This window comes from Theropithecus gelada, chromosome 13 (genome assembly GCF_003255815.1).
Source record: "Theropithecus gelada isolate Dixy chromosome 13, Tgel_1.0, whole genome shotgun sequence".
In the NCBI taxonomy this organism is placed as follows: Eukaryota; Metazoa; Chordata; class Mammalia; order Primates; family Cercopithecidae; genus Theropithecus; species Theropithecus gelada.
In genome coordinates, this window is record NC_037681.1 from 65,227,647 (window position 1) to 65,248,536 (window position 20,890).

At 43.5% G+C, this 20,890-nt stretch overlaps 1 protein-coding gene across 1 annotated transcript in view; it reads left to right on the forward strand.

The window, feature by feature from the left end:
* CAMKMT (calmodulin-lysine N-methyltransferase) overlaps positions 1 to 20,627 on the forward strand; it is a 406,766-nt gene extending 386,139 nt beyond the window's left edge. Inside the window, exons 9-11 of the mRNA XM_025353820.1 lie at positions 2,770 to 2,833; positions 14,546 to 14,677; positions 20,080 to 20,627. Of these exons, the coding sequence (XP_025209605.1) occupies positions 2,770 to 2,833; positions 14,546 to 14,677; positions 20,080 to 20,157 (274 nt within the window). The 3' untranslated portion in view covers positions 20,158 to 20,627. The remainder of the gene's footprint in view (positions 1 to 2,769; positions 2,834 to 14,545; positions 14,678 to 20,079) is intronic.
* Positions 20,628 to 20,890: the final 263 nt, after the last annotated feature.

A 20,890-nucleotide genomic window follows, 5' to 3' on the forward strand; every position in this document is an offset into this window, starting at 1 on the left:
TCTCTTCTGTGCATTATTTCATGCTCAGGAGTAATTACAATTAGATGTGAGAGGCGGTACCGAGCAGTGGCTCAGAGCACAGACTCTGAAGTCAATATGGTACAGAGGTGAATCCCAGCCCTGCCGATTAGTAGCTGTGTGACTCCAAACCTCTCTATGCCTCTGTTTCCTTAGCTGTAAAATGTGGGCAATAATAATAATAATGCTAACAGTAAAAGCTACCTCATAGGATTGATGTGAGGATTAAATGAACTATGAAAAGCTCTTAGAAGATATCTGTTACCTAGTACTCAGCTCAGTGAGTATTAACTGTTTTGTTATTAAAACGTGTGTGTTTCTGCCATTTGTATTTAACGTATGTCCTTGTGCCTGGCTCACCTCCCTTTTATACGGTAACCTCCATAAGGACAGGCATAGTGCCCCCTTCTTCCTTACCTCTTTACTGCTTGTATTAGTCCATTTTGCACTGCTACAAAGGTACACCTGAGGCTAGGTAATTTATAAAGAAATGAGATTTAATTGGCTCATGGTTCTGCAGCCTGTACAGGAAGCATATGGCTGGCATCTGCTTCTGCTTCAGGAAGTTTCCTTATGGCAGAAGGCACAGGGGAAGCAGGCAGTCACGTGGTGAGAGAGAAGGAGCAACAGAGAGAAATAGGAGAGGCTTTTTCAACCAACCAGATCTCACGTGAGCTCATTACCACGGGGAGTTCACCAAGACACGGATGAAGGATCCACCCCCATGACCCAATACCTCCCACTAGCCCCACCTCCAACATTGGGGATCACATTTCAACACGAGATTTGGAGGGGACAAGCATCCAAACAGTATCACTGCTTTTCGGTGTTGTATATACAATTCGGGCCCCGTGGTTTCGGCATCCTGGATATTCCAGTACTGTTCAGATTTCAAAGATTCAGCTGTACTTTCTAAGCTCGGTTATTATGACCTCAGTTCATAGTTACTATGTTGGTGCAAAAGTAATTGCGGTTTTTGCCATTAAAGGTATGACAAAAACCGCAATTACTTTTGTACCCACATAATATCAGATCATGTATCCCAACATGGGGTTCAGAAAAGAAGTCCCTATCAATAGCTATCATTGGCAGCCTCTAGCAGCTTTGCCTTCTCTTGACAGAGTGCTCTAGCAATGCCCGGGAGCCCTTCTACAGAGGCTGGACAACTCCCCTGGTGTTTGACAGCCGGCTCTGTCCTGCGTGCCTTCGGCACTAAATGCTTTCACCTGTCCCCACCCCAACCCCACCCACAGAATCCTTTCCTTGGTTTTAATAAACATCCAGCTGTCTTCGTCCATTTTCTGCTGCTATAACAGAATACCACAGATTGGGTAATTGACAAAGAATAGAAATGTACTTCTCACAGTTCTGAAGGCTGGTAAATCCAAGATCAAGGCACTGGCAGGTTTGGTGTCTGGTGAGCATCTGGTCTCTTCTGCCAAGATGGCACCCAGAATGCTGCATCCTCTGGAGAAGAGGAACGAGTGTCCTCACATGGCAGAAGGCAGAAAGGGAAAAAGGAGCCAAACTCCCCACCTCTCAATACTGTTGCATTGGGGATTAAGTTTCCAGCACATGAATTTGGGGGAAACATTCAGACCATAGCATCAGGTATGGCCAAGTTAAGTAACTTGCCACCTACTGCCAAGCAACCCAAACTCAAAGGTCTGGGACATGCAATTTCAGATAAGGAAAATGTGTCCCAAGCTTCCAAGATAATAACTGGTGAAGACAAAGTTAGACTGACCCAAGCAAAGGGGTGACAGGCAGATCTGCGTGAACAGAAATTCTCTAAAGATCAGGGATGGAAAATGAAAAATCAAAGTGAATTATAAAAACATTAACCTGGGTTGGGTAGAGTGGCACGTGCCTGTACTCCCCACACTTTGGGAGGTTGAGGCAGGAAGATTGCTTGAGCCCAGTAGTTCAAGACCAGCCCTGGCAACAGAGTGAGACCCTGTCTCTACCAAAAAAAAAAAAAAAAGAACTAGCTGGGCACGGTGGTGCACACCTGTAGTCCCAGCTACTTGGGAGGCTGGGGTGGGAGGATTGCTTGAGCCCTGGCATTCAAGGCTGCAGTAACTGGATGACAGTGCAAAATCCTGTCTCAAAGAAAAAGAAAAAAGAAAGAAAGAAAATAAAAAAACAAAAAATCAATGTGGAGGCCCAGAGAGGAAAATCCAGACTTGCTGTGGTCTCTGTGATATATTGTCTGAGTTTATTCTTTGTTTTTGTAGCTGTTCACTCCTAAGTCAGAGGTTGAGTCTAACCTCAGTGCTGTTTCTAGTCACTAAACTCTGTTACCTCCTGAGATATATTTCATGGTTTGGGTGTCATAGGGCTAGTGGTTTGTTGTCTGAGGGCAGCCACACAGCACCCTTGGTGGGCAGAGGGCCCAGGTCTAAGGGAGACTAGGCTCTAATGACAGGAAGTGGCCAGAGTGCTTCATCTCAACCAGATGGCTATCCCCAACAGCAGTTTGGAAATTGTCCCTGTAACATTAACACATGGCCCAATCACGTGTGAATCCTGGCCCATTGCATGTTGACAACTTGGCTTTAGTTGGATAACACTGACCACAATATCTTCTCCCCTCCCACCCCCTCCAGTGAGACCCTTGAATGGTAGGAAACAATTTCTCTTTTTTAGCGTTGGGTAAACATGTGTAATTAGCCTTGTACTTATCTCCATTAGTATCATTAGACTTGAAAACCCAGTTTAATCTGGATTCTGCTCTCTTCTCAATGTCAGCCTGTTTCTGGACCAGTACAGAGCCAGCCTTGTTGATGCAATAAAGAGATTACTCCAGCCCAGGGTAAGTATGTTTCTATTTTCTCCTGAACACTGGCTACAGAATAATTAGTCTGTGCACAAAGATGGAGAGAGTAATGGAATGGCAGGATTAATGTCATGTAATACTTTAATACTTATTATGTCCAACTTCAATTGGGTCTTCTGATCTATTAGATTCTTTCCTAATCATAACTAGGAAACTTCGTACCCTTGGCCTTCTGATAAGAAACACAGTGGGTAGTAAAATAAATGCAACCGCTTCAAAGATAGTGTGAGATTATTTTTATCAAAGAATTTCTTGAGTCTTTTCCTTTGATAACAATATCTTCATATTAAAGTTGAAGTATGATATTGAAAGTTTTCTGTTGACTTCTGTCATTTTTAATTCCTTCAATGGCAACCTTTCTCGTTGGTTATTTATTTATTGCAAAAGAATACTTTTTTCTTTTTATTTCTGTTTATATTAAAGAAAAGGACTTCAGATGAGTCTGTATATTAATAGTTCTTTGCTTTAAAAGGAAGCCATTATTTACATATTATAAACATTAGGTCACAATGAAACCAAGCATGGCATAAAAGATTGTGCACATTTTTACATTTATATATCCATTTATGCCTGTGAGTAAATTACAGAGTTTGTATCCACTCTTATTTTGTTGGACTGTTAAACTAAGCTGGGAGGTCCTGCAGCCTAAACGGAGAGTTAATATACATCTATTTAAAGTAAGAAAACGAGTTTAAAGCTCATGCATTTAAAAAAAAAAAAAAAAAAAAAAAAAAAAAAAAACCTTATAACTATGTAAGACTCTTGCTGTGCCATAGGAATTTAAAATAGGTTAACAGTATTAATATAGTCGAAGATAGGAACGCATATTTATCTGAGAACACTGAAGTGTGTGTGTGTTTCTGAAGTATTTTTTTTAAAGGTCCGCTCTAGTCTTCTGACTCAGTGAGACTTACAGACCAATACCTTTCAACCTTTCTTTTATATCTTTATCATAACCTTCAGTGGTTCCCAGAGCAATCTGATAATCATCCTTTGCCATACACTGTTGCTTTTTATTTTTCTATCTCTATGTAGCTCAGAAACTTAAAATAGGTCTCTTGGAGGAGTAGCCATAGCTTCCTAAGTGATAGTTAGTCCAATTCAATTGGCTTCCTCAGTTCCCCCTGTGAAATGGGCAGCAGATCTTGAGGCAAGGAAGGGGCATGTTCCAAGCTATTGATGGCCACTGCATGGCCACCCAAGTTGACGACCAAAGAAGGAATTTTGGGTGTCTGCATCCCCCCGACCCCTGTTGGCCTTGGGTGATTCTTGTGGGCATTTGCAAGACCAGGATTTTCAGGGATGGCTCAAGGTTCTTGAATATGAAAGCCTCTATGAAAATGTATCATACATAAATATAATGCTTTCAAGGACTCCGGATCTCACACTGCCCAAACAGTACTTCACTCATCACCAATACCCCTTCAAAGCCCATTTGTGGCAAATCCTCCATTTTGCAGCAGATTTGCATGATTTACCTAGGATCCACTGTAAATCATTCACATGATTTACAATAGAAAAGTGCCTAAGCTATGAATAGATCTAAATGCAGATTGGACTGGAATCCAGCAGCTCTTCTGTACCCTCTACTAAACCCTGAACACACTCCCTCTGTCTGAAGTGTGGCCACACGCGGCAGCCCCCTCTGAGCAAGGACAGCAGCCCTCCTACGGACAGCTGATACTCACCCTTATCCTAGAGAAGGTTGGGGCAGGGCCCTAGGCGAGGTGGCATTTATTCCTGCTATGTGAGGAACAATGAGGCCAAGTCAGAGGGGTTCACACTAAGCTGTAGCATTAGAATGGCAGTGGGGGGGCCTCACTTAGGCCCCTCTTGGAATGGCTGATACCCAAGGCTGCCAGGTATTCTAGCCTAAAATGTAAGGAGCCCACCACCAGAGGGGAAATCCCAGTTGTGGATGGCACATGGACTTACCAAAATTACCACCCAGGAACCTCATCCCCATCAAGAGGTCTGGGGAGGTGAGCACTTGTCCTCCCTGAGACTCCACCCAGATGGACCACAGAAGGATCATGTGGGCTTGCCAGTGAAGAGCCCAGTCCCACATCCTGTGCTGATGGGCTAGGAGGCTAGGAGCATGGGATTATCCAGAGGACAACTGGACTTTTCTTCTTAGCTTTCAGGGCTGGCTGTTTGGCTTCTGGAGGACCTCCCGCTGCTGAGTATACAGTCCAAGACTAAGAAAATGGTCAAGGTTTTATTCCATTACAATTAGAGCTGGTTTTAGTGTTCTCTTGAGCCCAGACAACTCTTCCATGGTTTTGTGGCCCAGGGGCTGAAGGTGTCACAAGAAGCCCACAGAGAAACAACATGGGGGGCTACATAGTGGACCCTGAATTCTTGATGATTCAGTGCAAGATACAGCAAGTTCTCTGTGCACTTCCAGCAAATGCAAACACTGCACTTTCAGCAAATGCTTCAAGTTCATAGTGTGGCCCCGGTTTCTGAAGGTCTAGGGTAGCGGGTGGAAAGAGTCAGAAAAATCTGCATACAAATCCCAAGTCTACATTAAGTACCTTGCCTCTCTGAGCCTGAGTTTCCTCACCTGTCAAGAGTTAAGACTAATGCCCACCTTGTGGGCTGGTGTGAAATATTTACGTATGTAAATCCTTGGTCTGTGTCTGGCTTACAGGAGGTGCTCCTTAAGGGGAGCTGCTTCTCTTTTATTGCTGTAAAACTTATCAAGGTTAATCCACATGAGATGTTTATCCAGGGGGACACTGGCTTGGTTGATGGGACACCTGAGTTCCAGGCCCAGTGTGGCCCTAACAGGCTCTGGAATCACCTCTTGCTCCATTCTCCCCAAAGAGGGAAAATGAGGGAGTTCACCCGTGCTCTCATAGAGTTCTATCAGCTCTGAAATCCTACATTCTCCTCGCAGAGACAGAGTATACATGGGCCGTGGAGGCAGAAAGCTTAGGCCCAAATCTGGTCTCTGCCATTGACTGAATTAATGTCTGGAAGTCTCAGTTTCTCATCTGTAAAATGGGGAGTGAAAAAGCCGATGCACTGTAATGCACATGATTGGCTCAGAGTATCTATTCGAGGTTAGCTCTGGTTACTTTGGTAAATACAGACTATGGGGGCCTTTGTTTGTTTGTTTGTTTAGATGGAGTCTCGCTCTGTTGCCCAGGTTGGAGTGCAGTGGTGCAGTCTCGGCTCATTGCAACCTCCGCCTCCCGGGTTCAAGCGATTCTCCTGCCTCAGCCTCCTGAGTAGCTGGGATTACATACATGTGCCACCACACCTAGCTAATTTTTATATTTTTGGTAGAGACGGTTTCACCATGTTGATCAGGCTGGTCTTGAACTCCCGACCTCGTGATCTGCCCGCCTTGGCCTCCCAAAGTGCTGGAATTACAGGGATAAGCCACCATGCCCGGCCTTATGGGGGCCTTTTTCCAAGCATTTTCCTGGAGAAATGCTGGTGGGAGGGGAAGACATGATTCTCTTGACTTGGACTTTGAAACTTTCTGCACATAATTGGCACACGGCGTCTCCCCTGCACATATATCCTGAACACCTGTAGCAGGCCCTGTACTGGTTCTGGGAGGATTGTCTACCTGGACGAAGATGACACTTTACTACAGAGAGTCCCCACCGAGTGGGGGAGAGTACTCTACATTGGCAAGACAGAAGTAACTGCAAAATGAAGGTTCAAGTGTCAAGCTGTGGGAACAAATGAATTCTGCCATTTAGGGGAGTATGTTTGATTTCTACCTTGAGCAAATCAGTTGTCTGGGGTCAGAGGGTCCAGAAGCAAAGAAAGTAGATGGAGAGGGGGAGTGTCCCTGCCTTTCATTTTCTATACTGGAGCTCTGAATGAAAAGAGGTCCCCAGAGAGAGCTTAGCCACCTGGGTGGGCTCCTCGCTTGGCCCAGGGGTGATGTCACATCCCAGGCTGAGCTTAGATCCTCAACCAAACAGCCACCTGTGCCTGAAAAGTCTTTACAGGAGGCCCCAAATTTTAGCAGGGAATGTTTGTTACCACCTGAAATGCAGGCTTTCCTCAACCTGCTGGTCTAAATAAACTGTAAAGATAGTTAACTCCTGTCATAACACTACAAGGGACTCTCCAGCAAATAGATGAAAACAATAGAATAGGTGTGAAAAAGGAATGAAATCAGCACATTTTATCCATTCCAAGAAGCAATCCCCAATCCCCCCCACCCACTTTTCCCTCTGGTGAGTGGCTCCTTGTTACTGATGATTGATAGGGTGACTCACTGTCATTGTATTCCTTAAAAGTCCATGACAACAGCAGTGTCCAGTATCAGAGGACCCAACTGTAATTTAACATACAGGCACAGCAGCCTGCAAGTTGAACTTTCGTCCAGAAATGACAACCAACAAATGGTATCTACTAATATTCCTCTGAAATGGCTTTGGGTACAGGGAGGGGAGCCAAGCCAACCAGACAGGGTGAGTTTACTCAGAGCCAGAGGACAGAATATTGACAGTAATCCAGCTTGTTACCACTGCTAACCAACTGTCAAGAATTCAGAAATATCACTGTAGAATTCACTTAACCTTCTTCAGAAATTGGCCCTAACCGACCACCAGATTCCCAGAGTCCTGCCTATATCCAAGGTGTGCTATCAATGTAAATCATAAACTCTCATATTAGAAAAGCAATTTTTTGTGGGGGGACAGGGTCTCACTCGGTCACCCAGGCTGGAGTACAGTGGCACCATCACCACTTACTGCAGCCACGAACTCCCAGACTCAGGTGATCCTCCTGCCTCAGCCTCTCAAATAGCTAGGACTACAGGCATGCACCACTATGTCTGGCTAATTTTTGTATTGTTTTAGAGATGGGCTTTCATCATGTTGCCCAGGCTGGTCTTGAACTCCTGGGCTCAAGCAGTCCTCCTTGGCCTCCCAAAGTGCTGGGATGACAGGCATAAGCCACTATGCCCAGCCAAGTTCTTTTTTTTGCTGAGAGACTTTCTCATCTTTTTTTTAAAAAAATCTAACATCTCTGCCCACCTCTATACAAACCTCTTTGTTTGCTTGTTTCCAGGAAGTTGCCTTGTATATATGGGATCAGGACTGTGAACTGAAATGGTGCTGAGACACTTGGGCTCTTATCTGCTTACTGAGTCAGAGACCCAGCAACTCCTCATTAGTTCTTGGTGAGAAGTTAGCTCCTACGGTTGTAGGATTGCCCTTGACACAAAGGTTGTAGTTTATAGAGAGTCCTCAGATGGTTTTAAGACCCTCAGTGCAGGGGCCCAGCCCTGATAAGTCCTTTTCTAATATCTACCCAGATGCTGTTCAGCATATACAGTACTGTGTGCTTAGCAGAGAATACCAAGACATGAGGTAGAATCTCTGCCCCCAAAGACGTTGCAGTCTGGTTGTGGAGATGTAACAAAAACACAGGTAGAACTATAGCAGACACCGTAAAATACAGCCCGGTGCTATTTTTATTTGTTTTGTGAATCTTTCAAATTTACGCCTTCAATAGAATGAGAGATACTCATTCTACTGAAGCACTGAACTCCCAGGAATTACGATACAATATGGTGGGTGCCAGGAAAGAGGCACCAGGAGAAAGCACCAAGAGTGACTGCCTGAGGAAGGTTTCCCTAGAGGCAGTGGTGTCTGACTTTGGTCTTAAATAGTAAGAAGGGCACTTTGAGTCTGTGGAGTAAGAAAAATCATGATGTGTTTTGGGATCAACAAGAAGTTTGCTCTGGCTGGAGTGTAAGAGTGTCTGTGGTTTTGCGGTTAGGGTTGGGGAAGGGCAGGAAGATGAAGTTAAAGAGTTATGAATGGCCATCGAGACCATGCTGGTTAACACGATGAAACCCCGTCTCTACTAAAAAATACAAAAAAACTAGCCAGGTGTGGTGGCAGGCGCCTGTAGTCCCAGCTACTCGGGAGGCTGAGACAGGAGAATGGCGTGAACCCAGAAGGCAGAGCTTGCAGTGAGCGGAGATCACACCACTGCACTCCAGCCTGGGTGACAGAACGAGACTCCATCTCAAAAAAAAAAAAAAAAAAAAAAAGAGTTATGAATGGTCAAGAATACTGTGATGAAGAGACCAGCCTCTACTGTATGGCAATGGAGAGCCATTGAAAGTTTTTGAGCAGTGGTGTGGTCAGGTGTACCTTCTAGAAAGATCACTCTGCCCATAGCATAAAGGGTAGATTGGAGTAAGGGAGAGCTTGAAAGCAATGAAGTTCCTCAGAGGTCCAGTGTGGATCAATATCCACTTGGAATCATCCATTTAGGAGTTAGTGAAGACCTGAAAATGGAGAAGAGGACATCGAATGGATATTCCCTGAGAGTTCCATTCAGCAAACATTTATTGAGTGCCTCTCAGATGCCAGTCACTGTGCCAGGCCCCCAGGATAGACTGAAATATGACCTAACCCTGCCCTGGAGGGGCTCACAGTCTAGAGACAAGCAAGGGACGATCACCTGGTGTTGTGTGATTGGCACAGCAGAGGTGTGGGCAACCCTTGGGGGCAGGGAGTGGAGGCGGCTAACTGGGGAGGAGGCACAGTATGGAGGCCAGAGAAGTCAGCAGAGGCATCACAAGGGCAGGGAGTCTAACCTGGGTGCTGAGGGATGAGGAAGACTAACCAGACAGACAAAGAACTGGAGGTGAGAGAGGCACTCCACCCCAGGGGAGCATGTGCATGTTTGAACACACAGGAGACATAAAGGAACAGATGGGGGCTGTGATGAGGTTGGCCTGACTAGAGCCCAAGATGCGTATGAGGGAGTGGCAGGAGATGAGGCTGTGATAAAGTTATGGGGTAGGTCACGCGGGGCTTTGCCTGCCGTCCCAAGAAGGTGGGACCTAAGTCAAGGTTTTCAAACCCTGTTTAAATGGCAGAATGCTTTGGTCAAAACTTTTTAGCCAGCACCCCAATTACAAAACAGATAAAAATGATACAGCTTTAAACTAAATGTGAGACTGGTACTTCCTCTGTCTTGGTCTTCCTCATCCCTCCAGGCCACCCCTGAAGCAATGCAGAACACAGTTTGAGAACCACCTGCAGCAAGTGAAGCAAGTGACAGTGATGCAGGTAGGGGGATGTGGCACTGAGAGGTCTCGAAGGGCAATGCCGTGGTTCCCAAGCTTCCAGCTTTATTTCGAAAGTGACAGATACGGAAGTGCTTGGTACCTAAGAGGTACTCAGCTTGCATATCTGAGTGTATGTGTATGTGTGTGCTGCATTTGATGGGTACTGCCCTGGGAAGGGCAGGGGTTAGCAGTCAAGAATATTGAGTTTTATTTTGGACAAAAAAGATTAAAGGTATTTTCAGAATACCCACATGCAGAGATGTAGTAGGCACTTGAAAATGTAGGTGTGAGCCCTGGGCAGTGGTGAAAGCTATAGTTACAGACTTAGGAGTTATTGGTGTATAGGTGATAGCTGAAGCCATGGACATCAGTACAATTGCCTAGAATTAGATGGAACATGATGAAAAAGTAGGCAGAGTCCTGAGGACCACTGACAATTAAAAGACAGGTCAGAGAAGAGAAGCTACAAAAGGAGACTGAGAGAGACTGAGAGAGATGCCACGAGAGGAAGCAAGTGAAGGCAGAATTTCAGAAACTAGGTAAAGAAATAGAAAATAGGCTGGACACAGTGGCTCACATCTGTAATCCCAACACGTTGGGAGACCAAGGTGGGAGGATCGCTTGAGACCAAGAGTTCAAGAGCAGCCTTGGGCAGCATAACAAGACCTCGTCTTTATAAACGACAACAAAGAAATAGAAACTAAGCATACGCTTAAACATGGAATTGGTATTATTAGTTTGGTTGCCTGGAAATGAAAAAGGAATAAACCAAATGTGAGAATAGTGCTTCCTCTGCCTTGGTCTCCCTCCCCTAATGCATTTTGTTGGCACAGCATATTCCTTTTAAAATAAATCTGCAGCATACCGATTTTTTTCCAGAAGTACAATCCCTTTAATATATAAGTATAGATTAGTCTAGCAAAATAACAACAACTGAGCTCACAAGGTAAACAGTATCACTGTTGTTTAGTGGAACTTCTCCCTCTTCTCTCCAGGAATAAATGAATTCTCTGAAATTTCTGCTTATCAGTCAAAGTGTTACATTCAATTGAGTATTCATTCTGAGTTTAAAATAATTCTGCAATGGAACGCTTAGAAAGTTGTGCGTTGGCAAATTGAAAATAATTTTTCTAAAGTGATGGGCTAATTTGAAATCCATATTCCTTTTCTTGTTTTGATTTGTGCAGCTGAAATTGTAAAGCATATTCCTCTGATTGTACTGTTCCACCTGTGACGTGTTCTCTCCCCTGGGGATACTGGGGTCTTCTAAAACCATTCATTATGGGGAGGGGGAGATGCTGGCACGGCTCAGTGAATGAATGGATGATGGGCTATTTTCCATGTAACTATTAGTCCACATCTTAAAGGTGTCTGTATTCAATGAACTGAAAAAGAAAACAAACTCCCGAGTAGTTAGAGATTAAAACTACTGCCCAGTCTTTCTCTTTCTCGTGGGTACAGTGTTGTGCACAGAATGCTGCTCTCTAAAACCCCATCATAGCAGCTGACTCTGTAAAAGCTTCTTGGGAAAATCTTTTCAAATGAATAAGCAATGGAACATGGCTTTTGAATTCCCAAAATCTCAAATTTTTTAGATTACTCAACTTCTGGATTTAGTTCAGTGTCTCATCAACTATTGACTGAGTGCTTACTATGTGCTAGGCACTGAGAAAATGTAGTGACTAAAACATTAGAAGATCCTGTTGTCATGGAGTATGCATTCCAGCCAGAGAAGACAGGGCAATAACAAACAAGGGTACAGTGTGTGTCCCTGGTGATAAGTGCTAAGAACAAAAATGAAGCCCAGCGAGGGACTGGAGAGTGATGGGACAGGGGCTGCATTCTGGACACGGTGGTTAGGGAAGGACAGGCAAACTGAGAGCTGAAGGAAGAAAGAGATGTTTAGGCAGAGAGTGCTGTCACATGCTTAGCTGCTGTCCCTTACAGCTCATGGGGTGAGCAACCAAGGCATGTGGAGATGCATTGCTTTGTCAATGCAAGGATCAGCCCAACCTAGAACCCTGTAGCCTTGTGAACATGATGATATGCAGCTTAGACAATAGCTGTTAAAAACCGACTCTTCAGGTGTTACTGTGAGACAATTTTTTGCAGGTGACTTTTAAATAAAACAGCTTCCATTATTCAAAAATCCAGAATGGCAACCAGCTCTTAGAAATGACTAAAATGACCTACCAGCATTCCCTGTTGTTGTCGTTTTTTTTTTTCTAATGGAGACTTCTGCTGTCCTGCTGAGACCATGTATTATATCTAGTTTCACATAAAAATGAATTTTTGCTGCTAAGTTTGAAAACTGCCTGAAAATAGCAATTAATATTGTAAAAGCTGACAGAACCTTAAGTGTAGTGGCATGATTGGTGCTGCTATAATTATGTGCCTGCGTGTGTACAGGCCGATGTAAACACAGTATAAAAACACACTTGATGCCCAGGACAGTGTAGCTGCATATTTTCTTACAGGTAAGTGAGGGTGAAGGGGAGAGGGAGAGAGGATTGATAGAATTTTTAGAGCACTGTTAGGTGGTGTAGAGCTTTCTAATCTTACATCAGTATAATCTTTCTGATTATTTTCACATTCTGCATTTGATCCTCACAATTTGTTGGGGGGAAAATGGCAGGGCAGGCTTTGTTCTTCCCATTTGATGGATGAGAAAACTCAGTGGATCAGCGAGGATGGGTTAAGGTTCTTATCTACAAAATGGAGAGATTGGACTACATTATCTCCAAGGTTCCCTCTAACTCAAAAGTTCTATGATGATTTTCAGATTGTCCTGAGGTGACACAGCTGTTTAATGGTGGAGACTCCCCTTAAATCCAAAGTCCTTTCTGCCACAGTTCCTCCTTATATTCTTCAAACCCTTCACTGCATGTTAAGTCATCTGTAAAATGCAATGTCTACTGTACAGGGTTGTTGAGCAGATCGTTGAGGGGATTAAAGGGAGGACTTGTGAAGCACCTAGCACAGTGGTAGCTATCATTATCATTGTCATCACTGTTACTAATAAGGAGACATGTAATTAGTGGAGAGAGCATTGGTGCTGGGGCTTCTGATCATTCACTGACAGAGTTGATAATACCTACAACACAGGGTGGTTTAAAGACTAAAGGAGGGTTGGGTGTGGTGGCTCACACCTGTAATCCCAGCACTTTGGGAGGCCGAGGTGGGCAGACCACCTGAGGTCAGGAGTTCAACACCAGCCTGGCCAACATGGCGAAACCCCATCTCTACTAAAAATACAAAAAAAAAAAAAAAAATTAGCCAGGCGTGGTGGACTGTGCCTGTAATTCCAGCTACTCAGGAGGCTGAGGCAAGAGAATCACTTGAACCCAGGAGGCAGAGGTTCCAGTGAGCCAAGATCACGCCACTGCACTCCAGCCTGGGTGACAGAGTGGGACTCTGTCTCCAAAAAAAAAGTCTAAACGAGATGATGTTTATATGAATGCCTAGCCCAGTGTCTGACTACACTATACCTACAACATAGGGTGGCTTAAAGACTAAAGAAGAGGATATTTATATGAATGCCCAGTGTCTGACTACCAGGTGCTCAAGAAATGGCTGGCTGGTGTGAATGATAAACCACCTTTCATAAGAAACTCAGATATATTTTCATGATTCCCTCAAAACCTAAAGAGGCATTTCACAGAGGTGAAGTGTAACCTTGAGAGTAACAGAAGCATATAGCCATCTTTATTTACAAAAAAAGAAAAAGAAAGAATATTCTGAAGTTTGGCCATTCTGTACACATCTGAGAGGGAGGAAAAATCCACGTGTGTCCAATAGTTAGCAAATGGTCATTGTGAAGTTTCATGTCAGATGGTCTTCTGAAATCCAGTACATACTTTATTCAGGTCCTCCCATTCTCCCCACTGCAACAATCACATAAGATTGTGTGGATTATTTAGAAAAGCCTGTTTACCCTCATTATACCACTTTCTTTGAAAAGCAATCATGTGAATACTATGAGGAACTGCTTTGCTATAGTGATGACCATTATGAAGGATTCAATAAAGTTGGAAACCAAGATCCTGGAGCCTCTCTCTGACAGCGTGGTCACAGAAAAGGCTAGGGGCAGGACTGAAATGTGAAAACTCTCCAAGAGAAATTATGGTTACTTGTCTCTATGAAGGATTTCTTGGTACTGAATTTTCAGGGCACAATAAACTAGCAGATGTAAGCATCTGTTGTCACATGCCCCGGGAGTGTGTTGGGGAAGTGTTGGCATGTGCTAAGGAGTCACAAGGTGAGTGGCATTGCCCTGGACCAGTTATTCTAAAATCTAGTCAATGGCTTAACCCATCGGACCTGAGACAATGCATATTGTTCGGAACACCAGCTTTCAACCACATTTTGTTTTTTATAAGCATTATTTGAAAAAGATAAAACACAGCAACTGGCCATTTGGATGTGAAATCTATTTTTTTTTTCTTATTTGATATATATCTCTCCTGGAAATTTTTCTCATTGTGAATGCCCATCCTGCGTAGACATCTCAAGAACAATCGAGTTTTTCTACTTGACGGCAGTACATTAAATGCTTTGACCAATGTCTGTTATGTTTGGTTACCTTCCAGTTTTAAAATGTGTGAATTTCCTTTTTACTGTTCTAGGGGAAAGCAATGGTATTTGCCCCACGCCGAGGGAATACTTTAAACCAGTTTTGCAATCTAGCTGAAAAAGCTGGTTTCTCTATCCAAAGACATGAAAATTATGATGAACACATTTCAAACTTCCACTCCAAGGTTAGTTTTCTGCTTGTGTTAGATAACACTTTAATCCGCATTGCATTTTGAAGAGATCATGGTCTTTTTGGCAGGTAACCTAAATATTTGATTAAAGTACTCCTTAGGTGTGTTGCTTCTGAACAGCTATTTGTATCTGATTATTTTGTGTGGTAAAGCCATCTTTTATCTTTGCATGTCTAGAAGGATTTTACAGAAACCGTTCCTGTTTACTCCTTTCTCTGAAACAAACTAATCTTTTCATTCATAATAGACTAATTTGTAGGATGCAAGGGGAGGTGACATAGAATGAATGATAAACATGCATTTATATTTTAATGAAAAACCTTCAGCTTTTAAGTAGGTTAAATGCTTAGCCGCACTGAAATAAATAGAAGGTGAATGTCTAATTGTATCATGTTGGACTGTAAATCTTTATCTCTGTTTGCTTTATAGCTGGGTCAGTTGGCAGTTTGAGACTGTTAAATCTCATACAGAATTTCACAGTTGTGGGGTTATATGTCAGATCGAGGCGCTACAAGATTTAGGTCAAAAGCACTTATCTGAGAGTGATTTCTAAGCCTGCTTACATAAAGCAATGTTATCAGCCTTTTTATTATTTATAGGTATAGAGCAATATAGGACACTGAGAGGCGAGTATTTCACTGAAAACTTTTTAGGATTCTCACGTTTGCTAATACATGTCACAGTGACTAGTATAATATGTATTATTTCAGTAATTTTGTGCCTTACGGATATCTCCCTTCACTGAGCTAGTCTGACCTTGGCAAGAGACTTTAACTTGTCATGATTTCACAAGTTGTAACTGCAGAAAAATAAAGGCCTGACCTTAATTTTCTCCTGGGACAATGTGAACAGCATCCTTTATTGCCCAGGACTATAATATAATGTAGAAGTGTGTTGGCTTTTGGAAAAATATATGCAAAATTAATCTGATCTTCCAAGCAAGAGAAAGAAATTCTCACTTTCTGGAAATGAACTTATTTATTTGAATCTTTAAGGTTCCATTTAGTCTCTGGGGAAAAATGGTGCTTTGTGAACTGAAAGAGTTAAATCACGTCCTCTCGCTGGTGGAGCCAGGCCCGTTGCTCACAATCAGAAAATAAAAACAGAACGGTATGTGATTCAGATCTTAGCGGCCTAGAATGATGTTTTCCCCTTTTCAACCCCTCCCCCTAAAAAAAGCGGGGCTTTACCTGGTAGGAAAAGGGTCCCTCCTGGCTCCCTGGACTCCTCCACCCAAAGGAATAATGTGGCTTTCTCTCCAGGGTCGGGCTGGAACTACAAGGATCAGCTGACAGCTGCTTCAATGTCGTGCCATTCACTTTCCCCCTAAAACAACAAATGCTTTTAGTTTCCTAGTGACAGCTCAGGAGAGCAAAGGCGTGGGTTTCTCCACCAGCAAAGATGTCCAGCATTGTGCCTGATACCCTCTGTCTCCTCCCTGAAAGATCTGAGAAGTGTTGGGACATGCCAGGCACGCCCATCTCTCCTTTGTCTAGAACTTTAGAGTGTTAGCGCCTGGTGGCCAGCACACCTCCTCTTTTTATTTCCAACGTTGTACACTACCTCTGCTAAGCGAAGCACATACATCTGGTCATAATTGCTGAAAAGTCAAATTCACAGTTTGCTGACATTGGTACATCGGTCTAAGAAATAGTTCTCTTCATTGTTGGGGGTGGGGAGATTGTAGAACCCTTGGAGAATATTCTGCAGAGGTGGCATATCCTGGATAAAAAGTATAAACGGGCGCCCAAGATATATATATTTTTAATAACGAGAGCTGTTTCAGCTGGTGTGGTATTCTGCTTCCAGCAAAAGAATGCCTCTGGTCCCTCCTGTGCCTGCTTCAACAGCAGGGATACTGTGTGCTGACCGGGCTGGCACGTGCAGTTGTGCTCCTTTGCAGGAGAAGGAGCTCGCCCAGAGGCTGGAGCAGTGAGCCGCGGGCCACGCTGGAGGGAGCGGGCAGCGTCGCTGCTCCTCGCCCAGCCCCGTGCCCTGCAGCAGGGCGCGAAGGCGGAGGCCCAAGGCAGCACCCCTGCCCCCTCCAGCCTTGCCCGCCCGCCCGGGGCTCCGGGACGCGGCCGCCGGGAGCCTCCACCCTGGCAGCTTTTGTTGGCCGCGTGCTAATAGCCAGGGCTTAAAAGTTTTCCATCTTGAGCGGCAATCAGCTTTCTTCCTCTCCATCTCTGGCCAAAGCCCCCTCGTCCCTGGGACGCGCTGCTCCCCAATGGAGGAGCGGCGTTTTCCTTCAGGCTGCGTGTTATCCTCTTAGCCCTACTGTGTTGGAATAGAGCGTAACCAGCTGGAGGACTGTAAGACGCCTGATAATGCCGCTCTTTTCCGCTGTCCCGTCTTAATCTTGTTACACAAATGGTCGTGAAGAGATTCATGAATTTTAATTTTGCCCTCTGCATTAGTGCCTCGCGTCACTCATACACAGCTGCCTTCGAAGCCGAGTTTTTCACTCCTCCTCTTACAACAGGGGAAAAAATTAGTTACTTGGCAGTAGTGCAAGGTAAAAAAAAAAAAAAAAAATCTACAGATTTAGGCAACCACCCATGAAGCTGATTAACAGTCAGTGATCAGGAGGAACAGCTTTGCCTCTTAAACTTTTCACCTCTCATTGTTAACTGTGAAATTTTATTTCCGTTAAAAAGCAAGCCTGTAATCAAAACGGTGCCATTCTGCACTTTTCTGCCAGTGCTTTTGTTAAACTGTGCCCACACCATGCAGCCAGTGTGCTCAGGAACCAGGCAGCCAAAGGTGTAGTATGTTTTAAAAATATTGCTTTTCAGTCCATCCTTGCAAGGGGAGAAAAATAAAACACTTCCCTCTCCTCCCCAGCCTTTTGGTCTCCTCAGGGCTGAGAATGAAATTCATTGCCCTCATAGTGTGGTTCAAAACCTTTCGGATAGTTAGATAGCAAATCGTTTTGTAAGGTAGAGATGTGACTTCGAGATTACAGCTGGCTTGACACTAGTTGGTAAAAATACTCTCATTCATGCAAATGTTCTTTGAAATATAATTTTACATGGCGTGTTTTTTTTTTTTTTAAACTTTCGCAAAACCACCCTGAAGTGTTTTTCTGTATTTTTGTACATTGCTCTGAAAATAGGCTTGGGCTGGGCTGTGAAGTCAGTACATTGTGTTAAAAACACGGCCATATTGCACTTCTCCTTATCTATTCAAAATGCCACATTACAAGTGGCTGGTGCTTATAATCTGTGTGGTGTGCTGTTGATAATTGTGGATACTGTAAAGGGTAAACAGTCTGAACTCCACTCCTGCTGCTGCTGTTCACGCCGTAGTAAGGCTGAGCGTGTTACATCCAATTATGAAGTAAAGCATAATGCTGCTAATAGCAGCTATATAATTTAGTTTAGTCCTCAAAGACCCTGTTTTAACCTATGAAATTGAAAAATTGTTTTATTCATGATTTGCTTTTTGTTCATTTTCTTTCAAGGTGCCTTTTGATATTTGTTAAAATTGTAATTATTAATTGGGCAAGGAAGTACAGCCTGGGTAAATGGAATTATTCTTAAAGCTCATAACATTCCCCCATCGAAGCAAGTATTGGCTAAGCGCTTTGTGTGTGCTCAAGTACCCTCACGTAACAGACTTGCTTGATTCCAAAATGATCCGGGGCTGGGTTATAGTGTTGCCTTTGAGAGTTGTCAGCTCTTCCCCATTGTGGAAAGGTCTCACAGGCAAGACGCGGCTGGCCCCTGGCCCCTTTCAGCAACGAAGCCTCTGCTTTGGCCTCCAGAGGTCAGCACAGAATCCAAGTTAAAAGTGATTTCTAACCCATATTTACAGAAGAATTATTTATCCCACATATTACCTCAGGGACTTTATAAAGAGCTCATTTGAGTCTCTGTATATTAGTGCATTGTGAGTGAGTAGGTCAGCTGACTGCCACTGAGTAATCAACTTTCCCTTATCCCCAATCCCTGAGGAAAGAATTGAGCTAGCTTGGCCCTCTCTTCCCTCTATAAAATACTTCAGTGGGCTCCCTCTATCACTAGGGCAACTGGCAACAAAGGTATGTACAGTTGGGAAGTCCCGGTCAGTGGGTATGGACGGGGAAGTTGGTGAAGCCATTTTCTCGGCATTTTCTAAAATTAGACTAAATAGTAAGGTTGGAGAACCTGTGTTTAGGCTTAACACTCTCACTACTTTGGTAGCAGCAAAAATCCACAAGGATCTTTCTAAATAGACAACAAATCATCTGTACAAAGAACAAACTCCATCTAAGAAAACAGAATGAAGTCACCTTAGTGACTGTAGCCCCGTCAGTTCTTGGGAGAGTGGATTAGAAAGTAAAGGCTGAATTAGCTTTACGTTCCCCAGCGGAAAAGGGGAAGTGGGCTCATGACTCCTGCCCTTAATAATGACAGTCTGTCCATGTCACGGTTTGGGAATATGATTCAGAAGGAACGTGCACTTCGAAAAGATTCAAGTTAACATGCCCCAGAGGGACCACCCTGGGAGAGTGTGATGTTGAGGCCATTCATTTTGCTTTAGGGTGGGTGGGGTGGGTGGTGTTTGACTAATTTAAACAATAAAGGAATTGGCTCCATGTATAATTAAAAGAAATATTTTTTATTATTATAATCTAAAAAGGAGTTAATAATTGGCTCATGAATTCCAACTTCAAAAATATTAATTTTGTCTTTATAAATAGCAAATGATTAGTTGCTAGGATAAATGTAAATATAACTTTAAAACGATTCCAGCTGAATGAAGAAAAAGTGTACTTTAGACGTGAGAAACCTGACTGGATTTTAAAATCACAGAAAGATCCTCAGAACCTCCCTGGCAGTATCGACAGGAATGTCACTAGTCTAATTGTTGGAATATGTTCTCCTCAGAGAAAGAATTTTTGAGTGACTTATTATTAATGTTAAAACCCCTAAGAAGCACCTGGAGAGCCTTTGCAGTGTCTTGGGCCCCACAAGCCTTTGCCTGTGCCCAGATGTTGCCACAGACTCCAGGCAGTGATGTGAAATGCCCACCTGCCTGAACAGTGTGGCATTGGTCAGAGGCAGAGGGTACAGAGAGCAGAAACTTCTGTGTCAAATGACCACTCAGGTGACGATGAATGAGCCCCAGCTCTGCCTTCAGTTAAGTGCCTCACAGTTTATAGAGGTCAAAATGCAGCTGGGGTATTTATGAAAGAACGCCCTACCCACCCCCACCAAAAACAATCCCCATATTAATGTATAGAATTGTGACACTAGTGCCACTGAGAACAACTTTGAGTTGCTTTTCTGTGATTTATTTTTCCAGAACTATATATTTTGGTGTAAAAGTCATGATACTCAACATGAATAATGACTGGTAAAGATCCCTAATTGGAGTCCCCTGACCTTTTTTCTTCCCATTATTGTTTTCAGTTGAAAAAGGAAAACCCGGACATATATGAAGAAAACCTTCATTACCCGCTTCTGCTTCTTTTAACCAAACACGGATAGAAGATTAAGCTTCTCAAAGACGAAGAAAAATATCAAGTGCACAGGGAATATTTTTACAAAAACAGCAATCTGTAATGGGTATAATCGCCTGCCTGCCCCCTTTGCCGCATTTCACGTGTGGGCTATGGCCTCCACCTGTCCTCACCCACGTTATTCCCCAGCTGCCCTCTCCAGCTCCCTCCCTGCCTCTTTTTACACTCTGCTTGTTGCTCTTCCTGCCCTAAACCTTTGTTTGTCTTTAAATATGTATAAGCTGCCTATCTGTGACTTGAATTTGACTGGTGAACAACCTATTTTTCCCTCTAATTGAGAGATAATTTCTTTTGATAATACCCATCCCTCCTTAAATTTTTTTTTGGGGGGGTCTTTGTTCTGTTTTGGTGGTGGTAGTTTTTAATCAGTAAACCCAGCAAATATCATGATTCTTTCCTGGTTAAAAAAATAAAGCATATCGTTTTATCTCCCTCCAATTAATTGTATTAAATCTGCCATCCCATTCTCTATCCCTGTCTCTCCTTTTTTTCCTTTTAAACAGTATTTTTTTTTCCCTATAGATGTATAAGAAATGACTACATCAGCCCAAAGCCTCATAAACTGACCGTTTGTCCTCTGGACACAATAGCGTGGCCAGCCCTCTGCTCCTCCTCCCCAATTATGTGTGATTAGTCTCAGTGTGCTGTGTCAAGGAGGGGGAGTGTGCTGAGTGCTTATTATCTGTTTAGGTACAAGAAGA